Raw genomic sequence first — 19943 nt, forward strand, 5'->3', positions numbered from 1 at the left:
GCAATTGCTCCGTAGATGGCCTAGATAAAAAGGAACAGGTGGACAAATCTGGCCCTTGGCGAAGTTGGGAGTCTTCTAGAGATGATTTCATCAAAGTCTTTATTCGTAGACTTCTTTTGATTGAACCTCTTTATCTTGAATCTTCTCTTTCAATGAAAGCACCAAACTATTGACACCGTTTTTCGTCAACTTGAGAACATAAGAGCATGGATTCAAGAATAAAGATATAATAAAATAATAACACCATATTTTATAGTGGTTCGGCCGACCTACGTCTACTTAGTCACTTTTATTAATATTTAAGCTTAAATAACCATAGTTTCCGGCGAACTTACATCGCCGGTTGTTCTCTACTACTCATTCTCTTTTACATTACATAAGGACTTGTTTCTACAATAATGGAGTTTCGGCATTATGAATTGCCTCCCCCCCCCCCCCCCCCTATTTCTATCACATCTCATTTTATTTATAGTGAGAAGTTTAGGGTTACAATTAGATCATGGGTCTAAGTTATTGGGCTTGGCCCGAAAATAATACATCACAACACAAATACAGTTATATTTTGATAAATGACAACTCTATACTCCTTTGCTAATTCTTTTATAGCTCGCAGATGTTGTGTGTTGAACGAACATGATCCTCCTGTTTTTGCCTTGCGCAAACAAAGATTGAAGAATGCGGCTACACGGCCCAATACCTTATATTAGCCCTTGGTAGTTTGGTTTGTACTTCGTGAAAACAAGAGGAAGGTTATAGATTCTGTTCATCGTCCCTTCATAATTGTTATTTTTTGAAATGTCATAAATGCCCAAAAAATGGGTATATCAAATTCTTATTGAGTTAATTTGTTCTTTAAGTTATTAATTTTAAATGAACAAGAAAAATATCATTATTTCTTAGATGTAAATTAAGATTTTAAAAGGGTATTTTGTTAACTATATCAGTGGTTAAAAAAAAAATACAAATTTGTCACAATAAAATTGAAAGTAGGACAATGGTAATAATTGCTAAAATACAAGTGCTAGCTAGTAACTGTTCAGTTTAGTTCACAGGTCCTGAGTCTGAGAGTGTAGTACTCATTTAGACTGAGATCAAGTGGCCTACTTAGCTTGGTGTACACACACACATATTATTGTTTTCATTTACTCCATCGATATATCGTATCGTATGCTTTTTTTTTCTTACTAGCGTACGTTGATTGTCAAGAAAAGGAACCCTGGCCTGGCCTGGTCTATGGCGAGAAAGTTGCTTTTGATTTTAAGTCAAGTTAAGAACTAGTGTTAACTATATCTATATATGCATTTCTGCATATCACCCATCAGATATGATCAATTTGGCAAAAAAAAAATATAATCAAAACTAATTACGTACACAACCTTTATATATTTTATCATAATATTGTCTTGTATATATAATTTTTTTTTTAAAAAAAAAGCATAACCTATTCGGATTAAATAATAGGATTAATTGTAAAACACTGCATATTTATAAAAAATTTGAAATATATGGTGAATACAAATAATTACAATTATACGATGCCTTCAAATAATACTCTGAGATTAGTAAAAAGAAAAAACAAGAGTACAATTCATTAATTGATGAGCTTTTATTCATAAAAAGAAACATCATTAATTGATGTAATTTAATTATATTGATGTGATATAATAATATTCAATCATTTTCACTTCAATTTTTTTTTTTATATATTTAAAATGAATATACTATTAATATTAAACAAATATTTATGTTTGCATAAATTATCATATTTAATAAATATAATCTATTTCTATATTAGTAGTTATATATTTTTTCTAATATTTGTTACTTGTTTTATGTCATCTAACATTTTTGTATATATTAGTTACAAAATAAAATAGTATATTTTAGTAACTAACTTAGTTTTATAAATTTTTGTTACAAACATGTACTAAATTCACAACTTAATTTTATAAATCTCTGTAACAATCATGTTAAATAAATTTATAAATATATATGTAAATGTTAGTTACAAAAATAAACTTTTTTGGTTGTGAAATTAGTTTTGTAAATTGTTGCTACAAAATTGTAAAATTTGTTTTAAAAAATATTGTATTTCACCACTATATATATATTCAATAAAGTGTTTTATAAATAACGAATATTTTAAATTGTATAGCATAAATATAAATGTTCCTGTAATTTGTTGGTACAATATTGTAAGAATATGGAAAAGTATAATATTTTTATGTATATTTTGTTTATGATTTCTTAACTATAAAATATTTTCGTAAATGTTAGCTACAAAAATATCTTTCTTAGTTGTAAAACTATATTTGTAAACTATTGTTACAAAAATAAAAAATTTAGTTACGAATTTGTTTGAAAGTTTTATCTAAAAAAAAATCTACAATTCTATAACTAATTTTGTAAATATTATTTACAAACATGTAACAGATATTTACAAGTTTGTAACAGATATTTACTAGTTTGTAAACGTTGATTACAAAAAATTATATTTTAAAGCTTTTATTTATGATTTTGCCACTCCGTATTTACAATTTTGCCATTCCGTGTTTTTATCCAAAAATTCTGTATTTTTGTAATGTACCGTATTTTTCAAAAAAAATTTAACTTTGAGGGCATTTTTGTAGATTACCCTAAATAATATTATTTTAGGTTAAATGGCCTTCTCATTTAAATATTGTTATTATGTTTTTCACTGCTATAGGAATAGGAGTGACCTGTTATATTCTTTTATTTTATTTCTAAAAGCTACAATTACAACTCATCATATTAGGGTTTCGAATGTTTCCGAAAAGAGAAAAATAAAAATTATTACATTGAATTTGTAATTTTGATGTTATTCCTAATTTAGCTATCAATTTAAACTCATACTACAGCATATATAGAGGGACCAACTATAAAAATAAACCATATATATACATTAAATAAAATAAAAAAATCATTAGTAAACTTGCTAAAAATTCACTGTATAGCACATAAGTTACAATAATAAACTAGTCAAATAAGGCAAGAAACAATCTCAGCAAATCATTTAAGTAAAATGAGGAGATGGTAGGTAGAGCATCAACCTTTACCAAGAAAAGCCTAACTTAATGGAACTAAATCATCTAATACCATTCTCAGTCTAATAAAATTTGAAAGAAAGAAAAGGCAATGCTTTTAATTTGCCTCAGAAAAGTATCAAGCCAATATAGAGATCGATTTAATGTTTGAGTTTTGAACATTTACTATCTATATACTTAAAAGAGAGTGAATAAGAAGCATGGAGCCCACAATTTCCATTGTTATTTAAACTTTTTTTAATGTCAAAAACTTAAACAAATCATCCCAACTGTCAACTTCTGGCCCCTACATACTAACACACTCACAGGTCTTTTAACTTCAAGTTCTGACCAACCTCTTTCTAAGTTCACACACAAAAACAAAAACCCAATACTTAAATTTGAGTGAAAAGGAAAGAGAGCACATTTTTTTAACTTTTATGAATAAAAAATTTAAAATATAAGAAAGACATTGAAATTTAAGTCCATTAAACAGGAAGTCAATGCCCGAACCATACATACAATGTTCTTTTGCTGTGTCTGCAGTCCCACTTGACATGTCTTTTTCTTCTTCTAATGGCAAATTGAACCAATCAAAACAAAACAAAAAAGTAACTCAACAAAACCCATAACAACATTACAAAAATATGGTGCGTTCTTGACTCCCTCTTTTTTTAAAGACTATTTTTCCCATTGTAAAAATCCAAACTAAGATTTTATAAAAAAATAAAATAACCCCCCAAAATAAAAATAAAAAAAATATAAAAGGAAATGTTTGTAGTTGGTGTAAATTGTAATGAAGCTTGGCAGCAAAAACAGCAAGAGCAGCAGCAGTAGTAGCCAGCGGCAGCACAGTAGTAAATAAACAGCTTGAGCTCTTGATGAGAGTGCATTCAAGAACCCAACTAACTTCAATATTTTCTCCCCTCTCTCATTCAATACCCACCAAGGAAAACCAAGAAAAGAAAATGAAAGAGAAAAAGAGAGTTGTTCTCTGAACCCTTTTCTGAACACCAAAATTTAAGGATGATAAAAAGAACAGTTGGTGTAACTCAGAGTGAGAGAGAGATCCGTATAGTAGATTGATGAATGATCTTTCTGTGGTGACGAGCATGATCCATTTAGGAATTAGGACAGTTCAAGGAAGCCTTGATTTGCTGGACAGTGTTGCCGATGAGGTTATTAACAGTATTCACCGATTCCAAATTCAGCTTTGCAGAAGGCAAGCTGCTCACTAGTATCTGGAACGCCACTGTTATGAGCGACCCGCCTGATTGGCCGGAGGCCGCCGCGCTCGTCGATGCACCGTCTCCTCCTCCTTGACTCCCCCGTCCGTCAGGCGAGATAGTGAAGCCGGACGGAAGGAGCGGTATGTATGACGGGTCCTCGCCGCTCATGGCAATGTTGATGGCCGGAAGATCAACTGGGCAGTAGACCACCATTGAGCCTGATGAGTCTATGCAGCTCTCTTGGAGTATCAGCATGTTGTTCTGGCTGGTGTTGAAAGCCTATATATAATGATCAAACACAAAACGCACGTCATTTTCTTAGTCAACTTGTAAATTACGAGCAAAGCCAAAGAAAAAAAAAATCAATCATTCTATGCTGTTGAAGGGATTTAAGTCGACTTACTCGAAGAACAGAAATGCAGTTCCCATGGTGGGATCCGTTTGCAATGTGGGCTACTTCTTGAACTGCATTGCCATTTGAGAGAACGTCCCACTGCGAAAATAATAATAAAAGCAATGTAACAGTTGCATGAGATTATTTTTATTATGAAACAATTAAGCTTGAACCAATGTAACAGTACCTGGGAGCGAGTTCTTTCATCCTTGAAAAAATTGAAAACATCTTGTGGAGAGACTGGGAGCCAAATGGTGGTGGCTGCGCTGAGAACAACCCCATTGGGTTGGCCGGGATCGGTGCTCTTATGGACGGTGACGCGGACTCCGACTTCGTTAAGACCGGAAAGTGTCGTCCACCGGTGGCCATTGGAGGTACTAATGCTAGCACAGAAGTGGTTCACCATCCTTTGAGCTAGTTTCATCATACTTTTTTTGCCATCGGGAGAAGGAATCACTGCACCATAATAGATAGAACAAAAAAATATAACTTGAGGAACAAATCAAACGACAAAGAAACTGATGTCGTTGAAGTTGAATTTCGAATTTTGAGCTTTATTAATTTACCTCCTCCAAGATCACGAGTCGAACTGCCTGATACCATTAAGCAAGCAAATCTCTCACACATTCTTTGAAGAGTTGCAAGCCACCTTTCAGCTCCAAAAGCCAAGCCACTATGAACTAGGTCTCTATAGAGCCTATGAGTTGGTGTTTTGTCTTCTATTTCAATATGTTCAACCCAAGTAACCTGGACAAAAACAAGTTATCTTTCTTTAAATTTTTATATCACTAGAAAGGACTAGTGAGTTTAAGTATTTGGATTAGTCAATTTGAAACTTAAAATTGGACCTTGGAATATCCATTGGGCATGTCCTGAATCAAACATCCAGAAGGAAGACGATGAGAACGACATTGATTAGCAAACTGGTTGTCTCGAGGAAAGTCATACGACACGTCAACGATTGCCCAAAGGCCTTGCTCAATCTGCTGACAGTAACGGAGGAAGTAAAACTCTCTTGTGGGAACCAATGGGGACAGAACCTGCAACTCTCCGTACATCTGCAGTAATGTACAATTTAGATTCTTCATACCAAAAACGAAGAAGAAGAAGAAGAACAAGTAGAAAGAACGAAAGAAAATGGTGTAACATTATTGAAAAAGTTCAGACTCAATTACCAGCTGCAATGTGCCACTATGGCTGTTGCCTAACATGCCAGATGATATGACTTCAAGTGTTCTCGCCATTGAAACAATGGTTGGAAATAGGTCAACCCATTTGATCTGGAACCTCAAACAAGTTAGAAATCGAGATTATGAGACAAAATTGGAGGTCAGTCAATGAAAAATAATGAATTTTAAAATCTATACCGGGTCCATGAACATGTCAACTAATGCCAAACCGTTCATTATAACAACGCCAGCGTCTCTTGAGGCTTCAATTCTTAGATTAGGATTTTTCATGTGACTATTGGCTCTGGGGAAAATTCTGTCGTAGCTATCGAGATTAAGGACGTCTCGGCCGTCTCCGGAGGCTGACTTCATCCACAAAGGCTCGTTGGTCTGCAGAAGCCTAAGAAGCTCCTCCATTGCGTTTGTTGCAATATCAGACATGAGAGACTTGTCCATGTCTGATATCCCAGGTGGCTGATAGGGCATAACGGGCATGGTCGAAGAGTTTCCGGGGAGGAGATCGAGGTCGAGAGAAGGGCCACCAACTCCCATCCCCATCCCCTGAGGAGCAAAACTCGCCATAGATAAATCCAAGGAAGAGATGTGAATAGGCTGAACTGGAGGGAGTTGAGAGATTGGTCTTCCTATGTACTTAGCAGCAATGCTGGAAACTCTGTCAAGCTGGAGATGAAAATCCAAGTGTTGATAAATTCAAGGACTAAAAGTAGATAAAAGATTATTTTGAATGGAAAAAAAATGAGAGAGAGAAAGAGAGAAACCTCTTCTTTCAATTGGGCATTTTCCATTCGAAGTTTTTGATCATCAAAATATGAATCCTCGTTGATTGGGGGACCCCCACAAGATGGGCAGATCACATTCTTCAGGGCCTCTCTGATGGCAATGTTCTCACATCGGATCTTGTCATTCTCTGCTCGGAGAGCACAGTTGTCAGCTCTCTCATGTTGGGCCTGAAGTGTCGTTTTAGAGATTTTAGACCATAATATATACATATAACGAAAAACGACGAGAGAGAATGTTTAGTGGGAACCAAACAGTGTTTATTACCTTCATCTGGGTTCTCCTGTTTTGAAACCAAAATTTGATCTGTCGTGGAGCCAAACCCAATTCTCTGCTCAACTGCAGCCTCTGCTTTTCATCTGGGTGAGGACACTCCTTGAACATCCTTCGTTCCCAAACAAACAAAAAGAAAACCAATAAAAATTCGAGAGAAAAAAAAAAACTAAGAAACCCATGAAAGAAAAATCAAAATAGATTCTTTAAACAATATAGAGAAACGACAGAGAAAATTTGAGGAGATGAAAAGGATGGTTACGATTCAAGCTTTTGAATCTGATGAGCAGTGTGACGATGGTATCGCTTTTTCCTCCTTTGAGCGTTGGAAGCATCGTTGTCTCCACCGCCTCCGCCTCCTCCACCAGAGCCGCCGCCGCCTCCACTCGCGTATTCCATTCTCTCGCTGCCCTTTTTTTCTCAGTAACCAAACAGTAGGACTTATACGAATAATAATAATAATACCGCAACTATTATTACTGACGACGACAATGAATCAACTTCTTTCATTTACACCCAAAACCATTACACACACAAAAACGAAAGACCAAGACAAGAAACAAACAAGAGACAAGATTGCACTTTTGGGTTTTGGGAACGGCAAAGGGAAATGTTTTATACACATACATAAAATATATATATATGTAAATTATGGGCTTTATATATCGAAATATTAGATTCTGGGTTTCCGGGGTTTAAGAAGAAAAAAACGTTGGATAATATTATTATTATTATTATTTTATATATATAGCTGACTAAGAGCACTCTCACTCACAACACATTTTATTTATTTATTTTTCAAAAGATTGCTCTTTTTTTCATCTCATCGTATCAGAAACGGCTGAAAATCAGAGATACCGGCATGATTTTGGTTGGAGGGAGTTAAGGCACAGAAGATGAAATCTTGGGATGCCTAATAAAACTTTTATATATATATATATAGTAAGAGAGCTGGGGAGGATAACAAGGAAAGAAAAAGGTAGCGCAGGTTCTATAAATCTATAATCTCTTCCCCTACCCCAACTAGAGCAGAGGATTAGACTGTGTGTACTTGTGGAATAGAAAGACTATATAGTATAACAAAGTTGCAAACTTTCACTGTTTATATATGTACGTCAGTACTATACTATATTATATATATAGATATGACTCATCACTATTTTTTTTATTAGACAAAAATAAAAAAGGGTATTTTTATTTTGATTTTTATTTGCTCTGTGTAATTGTTGTAAGTCGTAACTGATGATGGGTTTTAAAGCTTTTAGTGAGAGAGAAAGAGAGAAGTTAAGAATTAAATTGGGATTCACCCAATTCGAGGGGAGGCTCTCTCTCTCTCTTAATGTGTTTTCCTTTTACTGCTTTCTCTCTCTAGATATATAGAGAAAATTAGAATGGAATGGTAATGGTACAGCCATGGCCAGGTGTGCAACCACCAATTTTGCTTTTATGACATTTACACGTTACGCAGTAGACCTCGGCCGTCGCCGGTTTATGCTTGCGTCATTTCCCGGCCAATGTTGTAAAATGACAAATCTGTCCTTTTCTCCTTTTTGTTGACTTTTCTCCTTCATTCATTGCCCTTATTTTATTTTTTTGGGTTTTCTTTGTTATGTTCCTATTCTTGGTTAGGAGATGTTTTCAGGCACTTTAAACTATGCTCTAAAAAGTCAAATGAAATTGTATTGTATTGAACCTTTTTCGAGAGTGTAGCAATCGTGTGCGGTCACCCTCTTCATAACATTCTTGTACTGTTTTGCACTTTTGCCTTTTGTTTAATTTGGTAATTTTAAACAAAATTTTACTTCTTTTTTGGTGAAGATTAAAATGAAAATTACTTTAAACAATGTTTTTGGCCCATATGTAAATTAGTTGTCTAAGCAAATATTCCATGATCGTTTAAAACATTAATTTAGTTTGGTTTCGATCTTGTGCAATAAATATAGAATTAAAACGTTTTGAATATATCTGAATTTTGGACAGCATTTAGATTTTAACATAATTGGCATATCTCAGATATGATATTCCCATCTATAAGGGAAAATAAAGAGAAAATCATATTAAAATTAGGTATGTTTCTAATTTCTATATACATTTTTTTCTATATAAATCTTACATAATTATTTTTAAATTTCTTTTTTACATACCTTTTAAAAAATATTAATACTAAATTATTTATTAATAAAAAAATTTGCACCTCTATATATTTGTTGTTTAATAGTTTAAGAATAAAAAAATTAATTAAATTTTTTTAATTTATTTTTTAGTTAGAAATAAGAATAAATATAAATTATTTAAAATTGACGAAAAAAATCTTATTAAAATCAGAATCATTAATAAATTTTAGTATTAAATTTATACTTTTTAAAATGAAAATATTTCAAAAATTATTTCTTAAAATTGATAAACTGATTAATATGTAAGTGATATATCATATGCTTGAGACTAAGAGATTGATTTTTATTTTGTAATATTTAATAAGGATATTCATGTCACTTGATCAAAATATATTTGGTAATAAATAATTAGAAGTAATTTAGGAGAGAGAAAAAAAAAGGTTACATTACGAGAGTTATATTTACCCCGTCAATATTTTAAAGACACTTTATTTTTAAGATAGTTTTTTATTACATATGTTTATCCTCTAATTTTTAGATCTTTAATTTTTTTTTTCTATAAAATTTCAAGTGTACTCCCCTATCTAATTAAATTAAAATTCGAAAAAAGTTCTCTATCAAATTGAGTGTTTCTTTCACTCACAAAAAAAAAAAAGAGTGTTTCTATTCTTCTAAAATTATTCCCACAAAAAAAAATCATCCAAAGTTGTATCTATAATTATAACACAAAAATAAAAATATTCATTAAAAAATATCATATAATATAAAAGCAGTAAGTTTGTTGAATTTGTTTATTACATTTTCATAAATTTATATTTGAGATTATATTAAATATTTATGATTGTTATATTATGATTTTTTTATTTCAAATTTATCATTTAAAAAAATTTATTTCTCAAACTTTAGTAAATGAGGTACCCTATTTTATTTTATTTTTATTTTTTGTGAAATAATGTACAAATCAAAATCTAATATTTAAAAAATATATGGAATATAATTATAAATAAAAATATTTTTTAATTTATAGAATGGTTTGTAAATATAGCTTGGTAAGATCAATATAAATTATTACCTCCCTCTATAAATAAATAAAATTCTTAACTGATCAAAATTAATAATCATAAAAATCAATACGTATTGAGGTTGGTAGCAAGTGACACGATCTAGAATATGAAGAGTCTAATCTTTTTTCTTTTTTTTTTTTACAATAAAATCAAATACTGAACTATCAATGTAAATCACAATAATATTTCATTATCTCATATTTAAAATTTCAAATAAAATGTGTATTTAGGTATATATATTGTAATATGGATACAAGAAAATACTAAAAGATATTTACAATTTCTAACATCCATTAAGAAATTGATTATTGTATTAGTTGTCACATTTATAGTTGTTGTAATGTTTAATAAGAATTATCAAATATATAATGCATAATGATTTAAAATAATATTTGTGCATCACCATATACTAATACATGTGTGTCTCAAATAATTATGATATATTACTGATCTTATAAAGTTATTAAATATACTTTAAAGTAGCACATATACTCTACAATTTAACACCAAATGAAACAAGGATTTTACTAGTGAGATAATAGTTAAAGCTCAATTTTATGTGCATGCACTTCATTCGAATGATTTACAGTCGAATAATTGAATAATTAGTTGATAATCGGATTGACTTTGAATAAACTGTTTACCTGACATGTTAGAATTGGAACCAAAATCAACAATATTTTTATTAATGTATTTATTTTAAATTAGAATAAGAATAAATTATAAGTTACTAAATATCCTTGATCAAAATTTTATATGTGTATGCATCTTTTATGAGATATATAGATTTGTAAAGATTAGAATAAAATATAATTTTAACTTTAGGAAATTTATTTTTCTCTATATCAATCTTTAAAAAAGGAAGTATTTTTTTAAATAATAATAAATATCAATTTAATAATATTGATTTGTTACGCCCAGATTTCGAGCCTTAAGAATTGTGATCTCGAAAGCTGGATTCGTCAGGTATGGACTCGTAATGTCTAGAATCCTTGCATCGAACCTACAAAGCAGGGGCAACCTCGAAGATGGTAGCCTCGAAATCCTCACAAGCTCGAACGACAGACATCGAAGTACGTCTATTCTTGGATGACCTCAGATCAGGAGTTTCGAGCCGGACATAAGTATGAGCTCGAAGCCACATGATCTCGAAGAATATACTACAACTCGAAAGTCATTAAGAGACCTGGGTTGGCACGGCACTGACGATGTAGATTGATAACTTTGAATATCTTAGTGAGTCATTTTGGAGAGACACAGTCAACATTTATTGTTGTAAATTCCCTATAATAAAGGGATATTTATTATTCAGTTATACGTCCCCTGGTCTTCAGGAGACGTTTCCTTGTATATAGGAGTTACAGGCTTTTAAAGCCATTAAATTTATTTACATAAAGAATAACCTCCCAGAAACGTGTGGGATGGTATCCTGAGACTTCCTCTATAAATAGAGAAGTCATGTACCTTTGTAAAGGACCGAAATTTTGTGATCTTGAGGGAAACTCTGGAGAATTCATTCTTAAAGAATTTCCAGAAATCATCTTAAGTCCTAATAACAAAGACTCGTGGACTAGGCAGAGTTAACTGCTGAACCACGTAAAAAATCCTGTTGGTATTATTATATTTTTCTGGCCATAACTAATTATTGTTTACGTGCTCTATATTCACTGTTGACGAAAAACGGCGTCAACAGTTTGGTGCTTTCATTGAGAGCCTTAAGCATTCAGTCCCTGAACAAGTTATGGCCACTAACGATCAAAACATTCCTGAAGAAAACTATTTGAGACACCCTGGGAAACAGCCAATGGTAAACCCAGATGCTGAAGAGAGAAGCGAATCCTCCGATTCTCGGGGACCACCCGCACCTCCAAGGGATCAGGATATGTATTACAATCCTGAGCGGTACATTCCAATTGTGGAACTTGAAAACCGGCAGCTGAAACAGCAGTTGGCAGAAGCCAACAAACGGAATGAGGAGTTGGTTAGGATAGCCGCAGAGGCGCAAGCGGCTTAGCCCCCGCCTCCACGTGAAAACCAAGCCCCTCCTCCGAGGGACGTGCATGTTCCTCCCCGCAGGCCTCACGGGCGTCCACGAAAAAATGCTGCCACAAGAAGGCCGGAACAACCTCCGGCACCAGCAGAGCCATCCGCTCCCTTGAGACCCCAGAGAAGTACCCGAGCTAGGGCCCCGGTTAATCCACCTGCGAAGGTACCAGCAGGAACTGAGAACAACCGAGCCCCTGCAAAGGCTCGGACTCAAGTCCCTGGAAACACACAGAACGCAACCAACCCATCTCGGGCAAACTCCGGACCGTCCAGGCCACGAAATGGGTGGCAGCCACCGTCGCCCATACAATTCCCTCTATCACCTGTAAGATATCCCTCACCTCCTCGCGGGAATGCTCAACCAGTTCGAGATGGTGAGGAAAGACATGCGGGGAGGAGACAAGGGAACAGGGAAGCTTTCCGGGAGCGGAGAGGCGCCCTATCTGAAAAAAGTCAAATGTCCCGGTTTCGCACTGCAGAAACGAGGCGGCATGAAAGAGACCCATCTCAAAATAATCATGCGACAAGTCTTACTAGTGACGACTCTGGAGATACCAGATCAGTCAGCATGCATGATCGAGGTCGAAAGAATACTGGGAGCCGCAGGAATCGCTCCAACCTGCAGGAACACTTGAATCAGAATCGGGGTAATGTTAACCCGATAAACCCGGACCTGAGGGATCGCTTAAATAGGCGTAAAGACCCCCTACGGAGACGCGAACCTGGAATTGTGATCGACGACAACCAATTTCAGGCAATACCCATCGCGGACCCGGTCCAGGAAAGAATTGATCAATTAGAAAAGGCCTTCAGGCTCTTGAAAAATGAGCAAGGTCAGGGTCGATATGAAGATTCTGACGAGGAGCTTGAACTGTTTGCTCCCCATATTTCCAACACTCCGTTTCCCCAAGGATTTCAGATCCCTCACGTCCCAACGTTTAAATGAAAGTTCGACCCGTACAGCCATTTGAGTACATTCCATACCATAATGAGAGCAAGTAACGTGGGTTACGAGCTCAGATGCATGTTATTTCCAGCATCGCTGACAGGACCAACCAAAAGCTGGTTCGAAAAATATAGAAGACACTCAATAACTTCTTGGGATCAGCTGTCTAAAGACTTCAAGAAGCAGTTCAGAGAAATGATGGGGGTTAGACCTGAGGCATCAACTCTGACTAACGTTCGGCAGCAGCCAGGGGAGACATTGAAAAGTTACCTTACAAGGTTTAACTTGGAAGTTTCCCAAGCTCGAAATGTGGATGACAGCGGTCATCTAATGGCTGTCCAAGCTTGAGTAATGCCAGGAAGTGCTCTCTGGGACGACATGCAGAGAAAACCGGTGAGGTCCCTAACCGAGTTTAACAAACGAGCACAGAGGTTTGTCAATGTAGAGGAAGCGAGGTCGACACTTAATGTGACTTCCCAGCCCGTAACTACAACGATAAACGTAAACTCTGCCTCAACTTCGACAAACCCATAAGCTTCAAAGCCTGCTGCGGAAAACCCTTCCAAGAGGAAAAAGAACGAAGGGAGTAACCCCGAGGCCGAGGGAGGAAAGAAAAAGAAGGGGGAGAGATATTTCTCCGTGTACAGAGTGTACACCGAGCTCAACGAGTCTCGGGGGAACATATACCTGACTAATGAAAACCAGGTCCCCTTCAGGCGCCAGACCCAATGAGAAATCAGAAGTCCAAGAGGGATTCCAGCAAATATTGTCGATTTCACAAAGACACTGGGCATACTACTGATGAATGTCGACAGCTGAAAGATGAGATCGAAGGATTGATCTCGAGAGGTTATTTCAGACAATATGTCAAAAACCAGAATACTAATCAGGCGTCTATGAGCTAGAGGGCAGCCACGCCACAGCCCACACAAAACAACAATTCCCGAGCTAGGGAAGAGGATAGGCCCCCTCCAATTGATGGAGAAGACGTGATAACCATCTCGGGAGGGCCTCATCCCGCGGGCATGGACAGAAATGCCCAAAAAAGATATGTGAACGAGCTAAAAACTAGGGACGGGTCTCCTTATGAACCTGAACCTAGAACTCCAAAAAATCAAAAGATTGAAACCCAGCCAATAACCTTCACTGAGGACGACGCGTCCCATGTTCAGTTTCCTCACCATGACCCACTGGTCATCACTCTCCAGCTCGCAAATAAGAGAGTTCACCGGGTTCTCATTGACAATGGGAGCTTGGTTAACATTCTTTGTAAAGCCACCTTGGAGAAAATGGGACTCATTCTTCGCGACCTGAAAGCATGTGCAACAACACTGTACGGCTTTTCAGGAGAAGGGATAGCTTGCATGGGATCCATCGAACTCCCCGTAACCTTGGGAGACTACCCAGTCTCAACAACCAAGATGATGGAGTTCGTAGTAGTAGACCTACCTTCGGCTTACAACGTGCTGCTCGGAAGACCCGCCCTGGTTGGGCTGGGGGCAGTCTCGTCTGTAAGGCATCTAGCCGTAAAGTTCCCAACCCCTAGTGGCATGGGACATTGAAGGGAGATCAATTGGCTGGAAGGGAATGCTACAGCATTTCCTTAAGAGGAAAGAAACAGACGAGCGCACAGGCACTCGTCATTGTTCAGAATAAAGATGGGACGGTCTTGGAGATTGATGAAGAAATCGATCCGAGGGTTGAGGAGAAAGTTGATCTCAAACCGTTAGAAGAGCTCGAAGAGATCCAGCTCGAAGAGTCTAATCCCTCGAAAAAGGTAAAGGTTGGGAAACACCTCCAGGAAGAGATCAAATAGCAACTAATTTTCTTTTTGAAGAGAAACCAGGATGTCTTCGCATGGTCACATTCGGAAATGGTAGGAATAAGTCCAAACATAGCGAGCCACGCGCTAAATATTGATAAAAGCTTCCCTCCGAAGCAACAAAAGCGAAGACAACTGGATGATGACAGGAAAATGGCACTGAAGGAGGAGGTCGATAGGTTAAAAGCAAACTGATTCATTAGGGATGCTTTTTACCCTGACTGGGTAGCCAATCCGGTGTTGGTCCCAAAACCTAATGGGACGTGGCGAACCTGTATTGACTATTCGGACCTCAACAAAGCTTGCCCAAAGGATTGTTTTCCCTTACCGAGGATTGATCAGCTCGTGGATGCCACGGCGGGGCATGGACTGATGTCGTTCATGGATGCCTATTCTGGATATAACCAGATTCCCATGTATGCCCCCGACCAAGAACATACGAGCTTCATAACAGACAAGGGACTATACTATTATAATGTCATGCCATTCGGGCTCAAAAATGCTGGGGCCACATACCAGCGGCTCGTGAATATGATGTTTTCAGAGCAAATAGGGAACAACATGGAGGTTTATGTTGATGACATGCTGGTCAAGTCTCAACTTAACGATAACCATGTTGACGACCTCAAAGAATGCTTTGGCGTGCTCCGGAAGTATAACATGAAACTAAATCCTCAGAAGTGCTCCTTTGGGGTATCATCAGGAAAATTCCTGGGCTTTATTATAAACGCTCGCAGAATAGAAGCCAACCCAGACAAGATCCAGGCCCTGATCGACATGCCCTCATCTCGAAGACACAAAGATGTCCAAAGTTTGACCGGCAAGATGGCGGCGCTAAGTAGGTTTATTCCGAAATCTACAGACCGTTGTCTTCTGTTTTTCAACCTTTTGAGGGGAGGCAAGAAATTTGAATGGATGGAAGTAGGGGTGTTCATTGGATGACATCCAATGTTTTTAAGCCCATCCAATCCGATCCAATCATCCAATTGGATGTTGGATTTTTGGAACCGATCCGATCCAATCATCTTGAACCAACCGATCCGATCTGATCCAATGGATGATTGGATCGGTTCGGTTTCATCCATTGGATGCATCCATTGGTTATCCGTTGGATCGGATCGGATCCATCCGATCTTTTAAAACCTTTTATGTAGGCTGATTTTTTTTTTTTAAAAAAATTATTTCAATTATAAAAACACTAATTACTCATCAAAATAATAAAAATATTTAATTGTAATGTTTAGTTTAGGGTTTTTTTAATCATCCCATGTGTGCAAGCCTATAGTAAGCTACAGTGAGGTATTGGATGTAATTGGATGGAAATTGGATCGGTTCGGTCGGTTTTTATTGGATGTCGGATGGTCATCCAACAACCGACCGATCCAATTTGGATTTTTAAAAATTACATCCGATCCGATCCAATAGTAATTGGACATCCAATTTTTGGCGATCGGTTTTTTTTGGATCGGTCGGTTTTTATTGGATCGGATATTTTTTGCACACCCCTAGATGGAAGAGTGCGAGCTGGCCTTCCAGGAGCTTAAAAAGCACCTCGCAGAACCCCCCATCTTATCAAAACCTATTACGAGAGAAGTACTGTACTTATATCTTTCCACTACCGAACATGCAATAAGTGCAGTGCTCGTGCGAGAAGAAGAAAAGGTACAGAGACCCGTATATTACATCAGCAAAAGATTACTGGGGGTAGAGTCGAGATACCCCTTGATGGAGAAGCTAGCTTTCAGCTTAATTCATTCATCTCGTAAACTTCGACCCTACTTTCAGGCGCACCCCATCCATGTATTGACTGATCAACCACTTAGGCAAGTCTTGTCTAAACCGGAGGCTTCAGGTCGACTTCTTAAATGGGCAGTTGAACTCGGACAATTCGAGATCACATACCACCCGAGGATGACCATTAGGGCACAGGCATTGGCAGACTTTATAGTGGAATATATTGGCATGACCAACAATGAAGTTATAACCCCGGCCCACGAGCTGTGGAAACTTTACGTCGATGGGTCATCTAATGAAAATGGATCGGGGGCAGGGGTCATTTTGATTACTCCCGCAGGGAGCAGATTTCATTCTGCCTTAAGATTCAACTTCAATGCATTGAATAACGAGGTCGAATACGAGGCTTTACTGGCGGGACTTCGTATAGCCAAAGAGCTCAAAACTAAAGCAATACATTGCTACAGCGACTCCCAGCTTGTGGTTAACCAAATCTGGGGAGAATACTAGGCTCGTGGCACAAAAATGGCGGCTTACTTAGAGAAGGCAAAATCCGCATTGGAACATTTTGAGTTTTATGCGATCGAACAGGTTCCCCGAGAGAAAAACTCAAATGCAGATGCCTTAGCTCGACTCGCTACTTCCGCCGAGAATGATGAGTTAAACGTTGTGCCAATAGAACACCTCTCGGCACCTAGCATTAACGAGCCGAAGGTGGAAGACGTGTGTATGATTAAGTCCGAGCCTACCTGGATGACCCCGATAGTCGAATATCTCAAAATCGGAATCCTTCCAAAAGATCGAAACCAGGCTCGAAAGTTAATGTATCAACTTCCCATTTTGGACGGAAAGCTGTATAGAAGGGGATATTCCATGCCATTACTTCGGTGCGTGACTCCACCTGAAGCCAAGAAGATCATTGAAGAAATTCATGAAGGGTTCTATGGAGACCATACTGGGGGGCATAGCCTGTCCAAGAAAATCATACGCCAAGGTTATTTCTGGCCTACCATTAAATCGGATTCTTTCGAGTACGTAAAGAAATGCGATAAATGTCAGAGGTTCGCCACGATTCCTCGAGCTCCACCATCCGAGCTGACCATGATGACTTCCCCATGGCCATTTGCGGTATAGGGAATCGACCTCATAGGCTCTCTCCCAACTGGCAAGGGCGGTGTGAAGTATGCTGTAGTCGCCATAGATTACTTCACAAAGTGGACAGAGGCTGAACCGTTGGCAACAATAACTTCCAAAAAGGTCCTTGACTTCGTGGTAAAGAACATCATATGCCGATATGGGATGCCGAGGAAAATTGTATCCGACAACGGAACCCAGTTCGATAGCGACTTGTTCACCAACTTTTGCGAGAAGAATGGAATAATAAAGAGTTTTTCGTCAGTAGCTCATCCTCAGGCAAATGGCCAGGTCGAAGCTGTAAACAAAACTCTCAAGAGTTTGCTAAAGAAAAAGTTGGAGGAAGCAAAGGGACGATGGGCCGAAGAATTGCCCCAAGTCCTATGGGGATATAGGACTACAGCTCGAACATCAACGGGACATACTCCGTTCTCTCTGGCATACGGCTGTGAAGCTATGTTGCCTATCGAGGTCGAGATACCTACAATTCGAACTCACACTTATGACCAAAGCTCAAACCACACTCAGCTCGAAGAAACCTTAGACTTGATCGAAGAAAGAAGAAATGAATCTTAGCTGAGGAACGCTGCCTACCAGCAACGAGCTACCAGGTACTTCAACAAGAGGGTTCGAGATCGAAAGTTCGGTGTGGGAGATCTGGTGCTAAGGCGTGTATTTTTGGCAACGCGAGATCCAACAGCTGGCGTGCTCGGGCCAAATTGGGAAGGACCCTACCAGATAGAGTCAGTCATCCGACCCAATGTCTACAAGCTAGCGAGATTGGATGGGAGCCTGGTACCGCGAGCATGGAATGGCAAACACCTAAGACCTTACTATCAATAGTGTAGGAAGGATGTTGCCTGTAACCATGCTTGTTTATTTGTACTATTTTGCCTACTTTTGGATTTTATTAAATAAAGAGTTATTTCATCTAATATGGTTTATTTTTGCAATCTCTCTTAATCTAATAACCTATGATCACATTCATAGGATATTAAGGGGGCATCATTGCTATATAGATAAATACCACCAGCTTGAAAAATAAAGTAACATATACGAAATACATGCAAGTGTTTGGATATAACCAAATGCGCGAGTTAAGATAATTTGGATATAACCGATTATCAAAAACGTACAAGTGTTTGGATGTAACCAAATGCGCGAGCTAAGGAAGTTTGGGTAAAACCAAATTATCAAAAACATATAAGTGTATGGATTACAAACCAATCACAACCTTAAAAGGTTTGGAGCAAACCGACTAGAACTAATCGACGATAAGTTGGAACCTAAACCTTCTTCGAGATAAGTCGAGATCGAGGCTGGAGTATCTTATAAAAAAATAGTTTCGAACTCATAACCTCGGAGAAATAACCGAGAACGAGAAAAAGTAACTAAACAATAAGATATAACTAAACCGTTTGCATTACACACCATACAAGTACTTTCGGGTTCATGGTTAAAGTAATATCCGACCTTGATGAATAACGAGATCGGAAGCGGATAATTCAAGAAAACGATGCATGAATGCATTGAGCCTCGAGCCTAAATCCAAACTATGTTTGTACGAATAAATAAACATACACGATTGTGTTAATATAAATTGTGCAAAATATTTCAAACCAAGAAATGAAAAGCATGAGTATTAAGAGAAGAGAAAAATAAATTGTATCAGCCCTACGGGCATAAAATAAAACAATTATAAAAATAAAGGGACGCAGCCCCGAGATGAGATTCAAGAAGGAGCAGTCTCCTTGGCCTTCTCAGCACCAGCAGCACCAGGCTCCTCAGGACGAATAGCATGACTATCCTCCTGAGCCGCCTCAGTAGCGGCCTCCCGAGCAACCTCCTCCGCCTCAAGCCGAGCATTCCACTTATCTAGGAGCTTTGCCTCAAGAGGACCTAGGAAGCTGGTATCGAGGTCATCGTTATTGGCCCATATTCTGTACATTGCCAGATCGACTGCCTGGTCCTTCTTCTCTTTGTACTCGGCAAGGAGGCGAGCCTTTTCACCTTCAATTATATCAAAAGTGGCGGCCTGGTCTTCTTCGAGATTTTTATTAGCCTCTTGGAGCCGAGTGTTCTCCTTCTCAAGCTCTGCGAGCCTAGCATTCAGCTTCTCAAGCTCGGATGCCTTAACCTTAAGCTCCTCGGCTCCTACCTCAAGCTTTGCATTTGC

The 19943-nt window shown here is 37.6% G+C and overlaps 1 protein-coding gene across 1 annotated transcript; it reads right to left on the minus strand.

Moving 5' to 3' along the window:
* Nucleotides 1–3444: 3444 nt before the first annotated feature.
* Nucleotides 3445–7908, minus strand: LOC133822626 (homeobox-leucine zipper protein HDG11-like). Its single transcript, XM_062255023.1, has 10 exons — nucleotides 7170–7908; nucleotides 6902–7019; nucleotides 6616–6804; nucleotides 6035–6517; nucleotides 5843–5947; nucleotides 5516–5725; nucleotides 5234–5414; nucleotides 4855–5123; nucleotides 4677–4766; nucleotides 3445–4552 (listed from the first exon to the last, which is right to left on the minus strand). Exons 1-10 carry the CDS (start codon nucleotides 7304–7306, stop codon nucleotides 4166–4168), a joined length of 2169 nt encoding a protein of 722 aa, XP_062111007.1. The 5' UTR covers nucleotides 7307–7908; the 3' UTR covers nucleotides 3445–4165.
* Nucleotides 7909–19943: the final 12035 nt, after the last annotated feature.

The sequence above is a fragment of the Humulus lupulus genome, chromosome 3, assembly GCF_963169125.1.
Source record: "Humulus lupulus chromosome 3, drHumLupu1.1, whole genome shotgun sequence".
NCBI lineage: Eukaryota > Viridiplantae > Streptophyta > Magnoliopsida > Rosales > Cannabaceae > Humulus > Humulus lupulus.